This window comes from Mobula birostris, chromosome 12, assembly GCF_030028105.1.
Source record: "Mobula birostris isolate sMobBir1 chromosome 12, sMobBir1.hap1, whole genome shotgun sequence".
Taxonomy (NCBI): Eukaryota; Metazoa; Chordata; class Chondrichthyes; order Myliobatiformes; family Myliobatidae; genus Mobula; species Mobula birostris.
Genome location: NC_092381.1, coordinates 48158450 through 48172443, shown reverse-complemented (window position 1 = coordinate 48172443; position 13994 = coordinate 48158450). Strand labels below are relative to the sequence as shown.

Sequence of the window (13994 nt, the reverse complement as noted above, 5' to 3'; positions counted from 1 at the left end):
AAGGTAGACAGGAAACCAATTCACAGAGCACATGCATTCTATCTGCAGTGGTCATCCAGAGCTCCCCAACACATGCAATTTCAACTCCTCTTCCCATTCTGATCTGTCCATCCTCATCCTTCTCTACCTCCAGGACAGGGCCCAATACAAACAAGAAAAACAACACCTTTATATTTGGCTGGGATAGTTTACTGCCCAAAGGTGTAAATATTGAATATTCCAATTTACTCTTGCATCCTGTGTTCTGTCCCAATCCAGTCCCAGTCCTCCCATCTTTGTTCCCTATCACATACTCTACTCTTCAGCTGCCCCCGCTTCCATTGTAGTTCCATCCAACTACTATCTACAAACGTCAGCCACCATATCCCCTCCCTCCATCCAGTTCGATCTGACCTTTCCTGGTGGTACCCATTAACATTTTCTTTATTATCACATTCCAGCACAGCTAGGCTTTGAGTGACCCTCCTCCATCTTCACCCCCACCCCCACAGCTCCCCAGGATGGAACCAACCTGGGCCCATCTGCCTTTTCTTTCTTTCCCTGCTTCTACATATCACCCACCTGCCAGTGTCTCTCAGCTCTACCCCTCCCTTCTTCCACTTGACTCTATTTGACCATCATCCCTCTCCCTTCCTCCATCCACCCACCACCTATTAATCCCTGTCTCATCCCTCTTCCTCTCCACTTTATCCAGCTATTGTCCTCCTCCAGGGTCTTGACCGAAACACCAGCAATTCCTCTCCCCATAGATATTGTTCAATCTGCCGCATCCCTCCAAAGTTTGATTCAGGCTGTGCTCTATTCCTTCTTAGGCCTGCTCTCCCAATTCTTATTCCGGCACACTGATGGCTTTCCTCGCACCACTTCCTGCTCACATACACAAATCAAAAATGTCCCTCTCCTTGCTGCTAATTTTTGACCTGTTCTTATGATCACTTGCTCCATCTCTGGCCCCTCCCTTTCTTGATTTCTCTCTGCCACTATCTCAGCCACAAGCATCAGAACCAGAATCAGGTCTGTTATCACTGACCTACACTGTGAAATCATTTCTGTGGCAGCAGTACAATGCAAAGACACAAAATTGACAAACTGGGGCTTTTTCCTCGGAGTGAAGAAAGATGAGGTACTTGATAGAGGTGTATAAGGTGGCATAAGAAGACATAAACAGAGTGGATACTTTTACCAGTGGCTAATGCAAAGGGGCATACTTTTAAGGTGATTGTAGTGAAGTATGGCGGAATGTCAGAGGAGGTTTTTTTCCACACAGGAGGTGGTGGGTGTATGGAACGCTCTTTAGGGGTCATGGTAGACACAGATACATTACAAACATTCAACATTCAACTTAGTTAAGCATATGGATGAAAGAAAAATGGATAGCTATGTGGGAGGGAAGGGTTAGGTTGATCTGGGAGTAGGTTAAAAGGTCAGTACAACAACATGACCAAAGGGCCTGTACTGTGCTGTAGTGTTCTCCATTCGATATTCTATGTACTGTAAGTGAAAAGATAAAATAGTGCCAAAGAGGAAGAGTGAGGTAATGTTTATGGGTTCATGGATCATTCAGAAAGCTGATGGTGGAGGAGAAGAAGTTCCTAAAATGTTGAACGTAGGTCTTCAGGCTTCTGTCCCTTCATTGTAAATGCACACTCCCCCAAATGTCCTGTCTACACCTCTTCACACGCTCCCTGGGGTAAGAACTCCATTGCATTCTACTGATTCCCCCATCTCGACGTTATCTGCACTGTTAATAGCACTCTGAACATGTGTGCTTTTGAAATGTCATCTTGTTTTTCTTAAGCGTGGCCTCCCCCCAACACAGCTGGCAGGGCACTTGACTGCATTGCATCTATTTCCTGTACTTTTGCTCTCACTACTTCCCTCCAACCCTGAGTAAGCACTGGTTCCCTTTGTCCTCACCTTCCACATGACTGGTTTCTGCACAGTGAATCATCCACCATCCTTTCCACTAACTTCAACAACATTCCACCACCAGGGACATCTTGCCCTCCCCCTCTCTTCCAGCATTCAACAGGGGACTATTCAGCCCGTCACTCCCAGTCTCACTCTTCCAGCCACCCTGCCACACAACCACAGGATATGCACCTGTGGTTTTTAGCTAATCCCTTCCCACCATCCCAGGACACTAACACTCCTTTAAGGTGCAGCAGCAATTAACTTGAAGCAGCAAAGGAGCACTCCTTGAATCAGCTCAGCACAATCAGGACCTGCCACCGGACTTGGTGGTGAGTCAAGCGGCGGATGCAATGATGTCCAAATAGTGATGTATCATAATGACAGTAATTAATCATGATAGCGCATTGCCATTCAGGTTATCTTAGAGGCTGCAATATGATTGCACCTGAAATGCAAAGTAGATTTCGTCAACATTAACCAATCACTGAGGTTTGGTTTCCTGCACTTTAACAGTTTAGAGACTAGACAACATTAAAAAGAACAGTACAGAACTTTGATGTGATTTCTTCACAATTTGACTGTCTTCAACACCGAAATTACTTCTTCTGCAGAGAAGCTTCAAGCTGTTGACAGCTCAGTAAAGAAGATGTCTATCTAGATTAGCCAGTAGTTGTTATTTAAATCAACTCTGTTGTAAGTAGCAGTCAGGTCTATGAAACTAGCTCCTGTGTTTGATTTCCTTTGGAAGTTATTTTTACTGAAGCTGGACAAAACCATGACCTGTTCCCTTGTGCAATGATAACCACAACAGATTCTGCAGATGCTGGTAATCTTGAGCAACACACACAAAATGCTGGAGGAACTGAGCAAAGTCAGGTGGATAGAAACCTGCCTTGCAGTCCTGGAGAGTTGAGTAGTGTTGAACAGAACCAAGGCTGTAGAAACATTTCTACCACTTCCTGCTTGTTCCAGCTGAATGACATGTACATTTTATTGCAGGGTCCATTATACATGTATCTGCAGGTGCTCTAGACTGCTTCAGAGAGTCAGGTCTTCTCAAGATAGGCATGGTGCAGACACTGGATAGATTCCTCAAGAATATGGATGAGGTAGTGACTTTGAACAAGGTAGAACAAGGATTATTATAGGTGTCCTCAATGGGGAAAAGAGTCAAAAGGAAAAACACTGCAATGAAAGTGTTCCATTAAGTTTTCCAGAAAATCCATGTGAGCTGCCAAGATCCTCTGAGCAGTGGAAGTTCAATTTCAATCAAAGGAAATCAGTGTAGACTGTAGAGGAGGTCATGTATTGTATGGGATGCTACCTTGAACAGAGATATCTTGGAAGTTATGCAGAATGAAATATGCCACTTTGTTAGGGGTTATGAATGAGATGGAAATTATTATTGGATACTTTGGTTTTAGATGCTGCTTGTGAGGTGGTGCCAAAAGAGACATCTGGGGGGTTAAGTCTTGGAGGAATATTTTGACATACTTAGAAGTTTGCAGATGCTGATGACATTGAAGTCCCAATACAAATTATATTAATGTGATTCCAAAAGCTCCACATTGTATAACTAAGCTCAGCTTTAATTAAAATATCTTCCAAATGCTTTATTTTCTTCAAAAATATAAATATATTTTTCCATTACAATTAAGCTTAACATAAAAAGATGTCTCTTTAACAATGTGATTATCCTGTCAGTCTGGTAAAAAGGAATAATAGTTTAACGATACCTTTGTTCGTGTTAGAGCTTCTTAGTGATTTATTTTCTCTTTCAAAATGATTCAAATCCAGATTTGTTTGAATATTTACTTAATATTTGTGACAAAGTAGTAAAAGCATATAAAATATTCATAAATGATCCAAAAGGGACAAATCAAATTACATTACTAAATTGATAATTTTATACAATGCAATGGGAATTAATTGTAACTGTTGTTTCTATTTACATTAAATATATGTGATTTCTTACAAAGATGTTTTGATGTTGATTGAATTTGCATGGATAACTTTTAAGCTATATGTTTAGGGGCTGAGTGTTTGGAAACGTTGATTACCCAGAGTAGGACCAATCTCCATAGATATCATAGTAACTGGTGCTTTATGAACAAATGTACAACAGGAACGTGCAGTGCATTATTAAGGTATTCTAATAAATTGACAATACACGTCATTTTTGTGTCTTCCCTATTCAGACAGAATCCAATCACATTTAATCTTTCACAAGAAGTTTCCAAGTGAAGGTAAAATCAAAGGATAAGGCAAGGGCAGAGGATGAGGCAAACAGTGTGGATTTTGAATGCCAACCAGCTGTCAACAAAGAACCTTTTTTGTCAGAGGTCTGGGAACAGGTCATGGGTGCATATTTCGAAGAATAGTGTTGGAATAAGAGGTCACAGTGAAAGTAGAAAATAACAAATACCATAGATGAAGATGGGAAAACTACCCAGGTATTGCCAGCACTCCAAATAACCTCCTTATTTCAGCAAAACAATTTTACTTATGAATTATTTCCTTTTTAAAGTATGAAGTCCATGCAATTAGAAGAAAAAAGCAAGACAATAATTAATCTAAATGGTAAATGTGAAACTCAGTTTTAAACTATCAATACTTGTTATCAGGCATGATTTTTTTTCAGTCTACCAGGGAAAATGCACAGATCGTGGCTACAATAAAATCCAAAACAGAGCTGAGCATCACCCTTAAGGAGGTGGACTCCGCTTCAGTCATTCCGCCCGCCTACACTTACGGCTGGGTCCAGATTAAAGCTCCAAAATTCTAGGGGCAGATTATTTGTCTGGCCCTTCTATTCGCCACCTTTACACAGTGCAGTTTGCCTTAAAATAATAGAAAAGGATTAAGCAGAGTGATTAATGCAGTAAAAAAGGGAAATCAAAGGAAGAAATCTAATCGATGAATTGCATTGCATCAGACATCTCCAAGAAACAGTTTCAAATTCATCTTTCTGACTAAAGGAAGTCCTAAATTCCTTAGTGTAACTTCTGCTAACTCCTTACGCGGCGTGCGCTACCTGCGCTCCATGGGGAAGGAGGACTCCAGCATAACATTTAGCAAACGAATTTCTTATGTCATACGAGTGGCACTTCAGCACCTCCTGATGAAATTCAGCTTTTCCCTTTCATCCATTTTAAGAGTTATCAATGATACGGCCTGATATTCACAAACATCAAAAAAACCTGCAGATGCTGGAAGTCCAGAGCAACACACACACACAATGCTGGAGGAACCTAGTAGGGCAGGCAGCATCTATGAAAATGAGTAAACTGTCGACGTTTCGGGCCGGGAACCTTCATCAGATTCATTCTTCATCCTTCATTCAATTCGTTGCAATTTCTGAAAGCGAATTCCAAGTGCCGATCTCCTTTTCTGAGAAATATTCATGTTGTTTTAATTGCATATTTTATATTTCATCAGTTTTGAGCTCAATTCCATGTACTGTGTATCGGTTTGCTCTTTACATTTCAGTATCTACTATGTTAGATCTTAATATTTAATATGCCTCATTTTGGTTTCCTTTCAATTTTAGAATGAGGTTTTACCAAAGCTCCATGTAATTCGTCCGCGGGAAATTGGGGAATCAATATAACTCTACACAGTCTGGAATATTTCCACTGTGTCCTGATGATCCCAATTTTAAAAAAACGTTCAACTTTTGGAATAATTTTGTCATAGTTGTGCTCTGAACATCACATACTTTAATATAAATATTGATATAAACAATTGCAGTAATTTAGTGAGGTTGTATTTAAGTTACGTCTGTGTGTCCATTTTAACGTTAAGCGTTAAATTGACTTGTAATGTGCAAAACGTGACAGGCTTCCACTCCGCTGGCCTCCTAAATAACAATAGCGGACTTGCGGCATAAGAGGGCGCTGGAGCCCAGATCAAGTATGGGGAAGGGTTTTCGATTCAATTCCTAATTCAAAATTTGGCACAAAGCATTTTTTTCTGCAGTAATTTGTAGCGGTGTTTAAAACTAAAATAACATTTGAGTAATCAATGGTGATTTGCTTACAATGCTTATGCTGGAAGATAAAACAGAGATTGCAGTTTTGGCCCTAATTTAACACCGACTGTATCAGCTCACTTTTGCTTTTCAAGTTTTAATTTCCAGTAATAAATATCACTCCTGACGCCATCGTTATTACTCTGAACCCTCGCACCTATATCGACGCTCAGCCATTTGAATTTCAACCATGCGCCCAGATGTATTAAAAACGACCTTTGAGAATGAAAATCAATAACACACGTTCTGTTTCAAACTGAGATATTTTTGTCCACAATACTGAAGTTCATTTGAAATATATGACAGGTTTGGAATAGCAGAGAATGTTTGTGACGAAGTAATTGACTAGTAGTTATGGAACTGATCAAATTAAATGTCCATTAAACTCTGAGTGACAATTCACTGGATTGAGGTCATTTGATAGGGCTGGTTGTGTTCCTTTTCCCTGTTTTACGTAGGAGTGGCAGATTGCCGAATTTAGATCGTTAAACACCTGGCATACACCTTGAAATTAAACAATGAAGTTAATCATATTCTTCCAAGGCGTCGGGCACGTGATAGAATTGATGTTATTGTGAATTTGATAATGCAATTCTAATTTCTGTGTAAAAATTCTGCGGTCCAGTTTGAAAGTTATTCCACCGCCATCTCTTCTACCAGGGACCCTTGAAGCACGTTTGCACAGAGGGAAATTATACATCTAGGAAATCCTCCATTTGAAGAAATTAATTAATTCATATGCAATTTATTGATATTATTGAATTTTGCAAAGTCCTTTCTTGCCAAAGAAGTTCACATGATAGTAACACAATGCGACGTCTAACTTTTTTTAGTGATGAGATTCTAACTTCTTATTTGTGCACGGAAAAACTGATGCTAAGCTTTTTGCAATGAACACAAAATACAAAAGCAAATCCGAGGCACGGATGCTGACTAAAATTTACTGAATTGCTATTATGTGTATTATTCGTCAACATTTTTAAAACTTTTCATTTTGTTCACTATTTGAGAATAGAAGTTGCAATTAGTGAAGGCGCACGTTCACCCAAACATTGCTTTTTGTGGTAAATTTAATTATTTCTTGTACCTCTTTTCGTGAATATAAACGGTTGACACTGATTAATTAATTTAAAACATTTCATAAAATTGTTTTCAGAATCGTCAGCGAATTATTTCTATTTCCTGTTTTCGCTCGGACTGAAATGTTTCAAATTTCTTGATAAATAGCGGAAATAACCATAAATTCAAACTGCTATAATGTGCTTTTTTTCCAAAATAAATATTAGTCTTCGTCTAGAATATTCGTCATGTTATATTATAACCATCCAAGCCATCAGAAGAAAAGTTTATATTTGCCATGTGTTTATTTCTTATATTGGAGCTAATTGATTACTTTTAAATATTCTTCCTAAATGTTTATTTAGAACAATAGAAAGTGACATATATACCAGCAAGAATAAGTCCCTTCAATTAAAGTTAATACTTTCTTTACGAAGTTTTAAGATTCGAATATTTGCCTCTTTTTTTGTTTACTTTCGATTTTCATTTGGATTATTTGGAAAATTATTTTTGATTTTCTAGTTTCCTATGCTTTTTTTTAAAACAGAACAAGTTTCAGATCTATTAAGAGACGACGTAAATGCCCAAAATTTTTTCAATTAAATAGAACAAGTTCTACATAACTGCGGGACACCGTTGTTAGACACACTTGGCGAGTATATAATCATGTACAACAAATATTATATTTAAAATATTGCATAGTTAGAGGTGTAAAATGTGTATATAACCTGTGAAATATAAAGCTAGCAAGATTGTAAACATTCAGTTGATTGGAAAGTTCTCAAAACAGTTCACATTTTCGATAATGATTGGAATAATACTGCAGCCTGGTGGAGACCTAGCGAAGGACCAAATATTGTGACCCTTCCTAACCATAGTGACAATCCTCTGGGTGCTAACGCCCGTAGTAGTATTCTCAAATATAGAAACCCTGAATTAATTCGTCTGTGAAAGTTTGTTCAGATGTTGGGCATTTCTTTGATACAGACAATCTGCAACCAGGGGTTGTTTTTCAATTAGTGTTAGACAACCCAATCAAATTAGCTCGCCGTTAAGGCCACTTTATTATTTCGTTGTATTGTGTTTCACAGTCTGCAAGATTTTAATATCGTTAGAGTACTCGCAAAATGTTTTTTTTTATTGACTAGGAATTGTAAAGGCCAATTAATTAGCGTAGATGCCGAGCGTTTGCTTAATGTCAGCGGTGATATTATTCTGTTAAAACAACAACACAACAAACTTATTTTCAAGGATGTAAAAAGACTACCAACTAGAAGTTTCGCTGTTTCAATTATGTTTCATATTTCCTCTTCTGCAATATATGCTATATCAGGAGTTAGCAGTAAGTTCAACGCCGGCCTTTTAGACATGATGTTTACACAGTTATAGTTGAGGCAAGAAAGTAAATACATCACTCTGCCAGAGAGCCGTTTAGTAGGATTAGGTTGCCATAACTACGAATCTGGTGAGCCGTACAATCTTAATTCAGCAGTACTCTTTATTACACTTTAGTCGCCTTTTATCAAATGTGGATGGTCATAAAGCCAATCTAGTGGACGTTTTTACGTTGGGTTACAAACTTCAGGAACTTAATAAATTGGTTGTGATGTTCTTCAGTTTATTATTAATAATGTTTCCTATAATATTTCACCAATGTTGCATATTTGGGGAAATTATAAACGTTTTGTTTCTGAAAATAATTATGACTGATCGCCGCGCTTGCTTTATTTGCACTTCCTTATATTAAGACTTGAGATTTCCAAAGCAGTTTTTGTCAATAAGAAACTATTGTGCTGTGTCTGCTTTCGTTTGTTAAGAGTTAATCAAGATACGATTTGTTTACAAAATAACCTTTATTTCTATCAAATGCAAACACATAACTTTAACTGCCTTACACAAAAAAAGCTTGAACGAACACAGATCAGCGGCGAGCTTCTATGTACAGTGCAAGTATACAAACATTGCGCTACTGACTTGTTGTAGCTTTTCCTAAATACAATTATAAACGCATCTAACTTCCCGAACGTTTGCTATTTACACATTTTCGATCGTCTACTTGAAACAGCCTCAAAATAAGCCCCGACTCAAATCTACAATATATTTACTTCGCACCTTAAGTACGACGTAGAACGTCTGACCGCTGTTCCATTAGAATATGAATTTTCTACATATTACATTAATAATTTAGGATTATTTCTGTTGTGTTTAGACATTACACTTGAGAATCTAAGTACACAATAATCAAAGTAACTCCGTGATTATGGCTATGAATTACAATACCAGCGAAATATACTGTTATTACAAAATTGCACATTAGCACATTATCGTACAATGTTTATTGACTAAATGTTTAACTCCTCGCGTGCATGTTTTAAAAAATAGCAAAACAGGCACGAGGCAATTCCTAACATTCCACCAGTGCTTTGTGGCAGTTTTGAGATGCTTTAGAGTTTTGCAACTTACTGTTTATCCGGGTTATTATTTACAACTGATCCGTAAAGTCCATTAGTATACACTTGATCTTTGTGTAAATTGGACCTGTCTCGCATGAGGTCGCTGAAGGCATAATCCATGGGTGGACGAAAGCCCAGTGTTGGGACAAGACCCGTCGTAGAATAAGGCGTCATGAAAGCAAGTCCCCTGCTATGGGTTGAATACGCTAAGCGAAGAGGGTTGAGTCCTAGATGTGGCCCAATGGCATAGGTATTGGGATCTGCAGTAAAATGGGCCGCATTCGGTTGGAGTGGGGAGAAAGCAGATCTGTTGCCTAGAGTCCCAATGGCAGGAGGCACGGTCCCAGCTACCAGGGGTCTATGTGATGTAGGTCCTTGAACAGTCTGGTGCGTCCTTTCTCGGTGCCAAGTTTCTTCCGTAATCTTTTCTTGTTCTCTATTGTTCAGGATCTGTTCAATGGCTTGGACAACGTCCCCTCCACAGCCCTGGAGGACCAGCTCGAGAACGCTTCTTTTGTGCGAAGGGAAGACCCTGGTGAGAATTTCTATGGGAGTCCTTTGGCGGGCAGCTGTGGACGGGGTCCCGTCTCTCTCGTCCTTGTCTGCCTCTGACCCAGATTCAGAACCCAGCGGCGTGATGGTCCTTGGACTATCTTCTCCTTCCTTTAGAACTTTACAGATAGGGGAACTAAGGAAAGATTCTCCATCTCCGTTCTCAGACCCAGATCCGTGACGAACATCTGGGGACGAGGTCCCGGGGACACTACCAGTACCCGATTCGCTGTCTCCGACCATCGGCTTCGCCAAGGACTGTTGCGGAGTAACAGCTCTCGGCATTAAACTTTTTTGAAATAACTCATACTTCTGGAGTTTCGTTTCTGCAAATCAAGTTTAAAATGTATTAAACTGTTGCTATCCGATGCTATTTTTATTCTCTAAAGGATTCCCTCATCTAATATAATTACCAACATAAATGCGAAAAGTTTAAAACAAATGAGATTTTGGAAGCTCGTTCAGTTACTTACAGCGCGTGTTTTTTGATAGCTAACAATTAGTTACCATAAAGGTGTTTACAACCAAGCATGCTCTTGTCAGAATCCCGAAGCTAAATAAAACCACATATTAACAGATGATCGGAACTGGAAACCTCTTCTCAGATTAGAGATTGGGTTTACTAAACGCAATAGTTATAATGCTGTAGAAATGTTTTTCTTTTACTTCATAATTGCGTCTAATTAAATAAAAACATTCTTAGTAAAAAAAATAAACCGATTTCAGGGGCGACTACGGCGACAAAGGGTCAACGAAAACAAATGATTTAACATGTAACTTAATGAGAAAGCGAAACCACAGTGGCGATGTTTCAGGGTTGCATCAACTGTTGTACAAAGTATTTGCGAATGAATCATTTCTCGTTATATGTAAAATAATTACAAATTTTACCAAATTGCCTTCGTAAAATTATTTCATAATGTTCATTTACTTAGATGGCCGTGGCATACGCTGACACTAAAGCAAAGGTTAACCTAGTCATTTATGTCTGGGTCCTTTCGTATGAGGTGGCACTATGTTTTCTTCTTTTACACAATTTGTATACTGACGATTATGAAACCGTTATATGCGAAATCTCAAAAACAATTTAATGTTCACTTTGCATTTGGGTAAACAAAAATCAACAAAGTAGATGTGTTCTAGGTTGCGCCAAATTTCCACGTAAGGAGAAAAGCGTTTTTAATTATCTTGGGTTGGAGATTTAAAATCCAAAAGAGATTAATTGTTTATTAATTATTACATCAAATTGAATAACATCTGAGGCCTAAGTAACTCCATTGAGTATTAGTGGTGAGGCAGGCCAGGGCAACACCAGTTCGAAACTTCTCTCGTAAATACTTCCCGGGTGGTGATTTGCTTTTAACAGGTTTTCACTGTCGATCTGTAAATCTGATTCTCAGAAACTAATATTAATCATACTGAAACTTAATGTATACTCACTTAAACATAAATTCTATTTAGATGCTACGGTGTTACTCTAAAATGAACGATTTTTTGTGATGGAGAACCTTTTACAAACGCGGGTTTTTGACCCAGCTGCTCATTTTGCACATAAAGTTAACAAACACTTCGGTTTGGGGTGGGGGTGGGGAGCATGAGGAGCTACCGTAGGAATCATGACCGCAACTACGGTTTAAATCAGAAGTTTCTAAAAGTTTTGAAAGATCAGATTGTACCTGCGTTACCATCGGAGCAGACAGAACCAAACACGTCGTAAGAAGATCGCGATGGCATCATACCGTTGGCAGCTGCAAGAGCCAATCCTTCCGCCGTCCCGTACAGAAGTTGTAGCTCCCGAGCTTCGTTCTCCTCCTGTGCCTGCTGCCTTCTCAGGGCCACCTGGGCCGCCATCACCCTCTGTCTCTCTGCGATCAGGGTGCACTTGGCACACATGCAATCCTTCCAGCGACAGTAACGTTTGTGGCCCTTTAAAGCCGAGACGACCCCGTGGTTCCTACACCGGGCGCACTTGGGAGTCCTGGGGTACTTCTCGGTGGCGCGTAGAAGCAAAGGCGGAGCGCGAAGGAGCGTGCCGGCCACCGAGACAGGTATCGCTGTCTGAGTCGTCGGGGTGCTGGAAAGCTCCGTACGCAATTCCATTATTTTAGAATTGATGCCGCTGATTTTAAAATGATGCCTGAAAATTTCACCCTGAAAGTAGTTAGTAAAAACTCCGTTGGAAATAGTTGAGATTGTAAGTATTAATGCACAGGCAGAATAGGAGAAGACTCTAAGAGCAGTGTGAGGAGGTGGCGATTCTATATATTACATTAGCATTAATGCTCCTCGTTACAGGGCTTGAATGAACCCAGTTCCGCGCTCTCTCTATTGTTGCTCGTTACGTTTTCATTAGAGTGAAATTGACAACATGTGGCTCCTGCGATTGGCCGAATGGCACGCGGCTGAAAGCACACTTCTGATTGGTTATGGTTACTGTTACCTAGTGTCCACCTGAACCTTCCAAAATAACCAAGCGAAAATTACAACAGTATCTTAAAAGTAGGTCTGTTATTATATTAAACTAAACATGTACTATCCGTTATTTTGGAAAATGCTGTTTTGGAGAGCTTATTTTTTTCTTAGCAAAATATTCGTTAAACGTGTTTACTTTGTAGGCTGTCGTTATAATAATACGATATAGAGAATAAGGCAGACTTTGAATTCTGGGTAAGTAACAAGCATACTTTGTTATTTCCTCCGCTCGTTCCAAACAGGGTTAACTTGGTTGGCTGTCATCAACGCGGCATTCGGGTGAAAGAATACACTTGAAACACTTGATAACTATATTAGACGATCTAGTTTTGTATCTTTTCATTGTCGAGTCGATTGTTGTTTTTTCGCAGTGAACGTGAAATACGCAATCTAAAAGTTATACTTATTGTTATATTAAATAATTCTATATTTAAGACGCGAGACCTTGCGAATGCACTTCCAGTTCACTAGCATCACGTCGTGAACATGATCTATACTGTCTTTCTTCACGGGTGGTAACTTGATTCCGATGAAGGCAAATTATGCACAGGAAGAAAAAAGATTTTTTCGCTGCGTTAAGGTTTTACTAGAATATTAAGAACCAAATCTGTATTAGTTGTAACTTTAATCAAACAATAAAATCGTTGTTTTATCGTGCGTAATTTGGATTGTTTATATCTAATATGGCAAGTTTTTTTTTTCAACCAAATATAAATAAACGATCATGAAGAGTTGGAATTTTGCCAGTATAATAAGTCAAATAATCGTTAGGAACAGCGTCCCGGCTGGAAGAGCGGAGAGTTTAAACCATCGCCTCAGAAGTAGGCTCCCGGAAATGCCCGATTGGCAAGAATACCTAGCTTCTCACATAATCACACGATGATTAACAACTTTATTTTCCCAGTACCACCCATACAGTAAACTATAGCCTTGATATCAAAAGGCACAGATGAGCATAAAGAAACTGTTGATATTAGTTAGAAGTGAAGGACATAAACAGCAACATAAATAGGCCCTAAATAGTCGAACTTGCAAACGATCTATTATGCGAAGGGCATCGTCGAAACTTTTTGTATTTTTAAAACTAAAATTGGAAATGGCTGAATTTTTAATAGTCAACAAATAAAGAATTATTACAAAGCTGATCTTTGCGCACAATGATCGACCATATATTGAAGGCAGATCCCCATCAGAGTGTTTGTGGAAGTGCGATTTACCCTCAGAATGTCCGCACTAAAGGTTTGGGTGCGGTTTATTTTGTCTATAATTGGCGATAATTAAAAATAATTGACAAAACATGATTAGCTATCCATCCGATAATTAATTGTCCCTACATATATGTAACAGCTCACAGATAATTTTGATATAGTTATAAAGATGTTGGAAATTATAGGTTAAGCAGTAAAACTGAGAGTAATTTATATTGGGGAATCAAAGGGGAAATAGATGATATTCAGGATCGTGCTGGGATGCCATTCTATATAAATCAATCAACTGTCAAACACCTCCTCCCT

The 13994-nt window shown here is 38.9% G+C and overlaps 1 protein-coding gene across 1 annotated transcript; it reads right to left on the bottom strand.

Moving 5' to 3' along the window:
• Positions 1–9462: 9462 nt before the first annotated feature.
• Positions 9463–12108, bottom strand: dmrta2 (DMRT-like family A2). Its single transcript, XM_072274658.1, has 2 exons — positions 11685–12108; positions 9463–10334 (listed from the first exon to the last, which is right to left on the bottom strand). The coding sequence occupies exons 1-2, from the start codon at positions 12106–12108 to the stop codon at positions 9463–9465; spliced, it is 1296 nt and encodes a 431-aa protein (XP_072130759.1).
• Positions 12109–13994: the final 1886 nt, after the last annotated feature.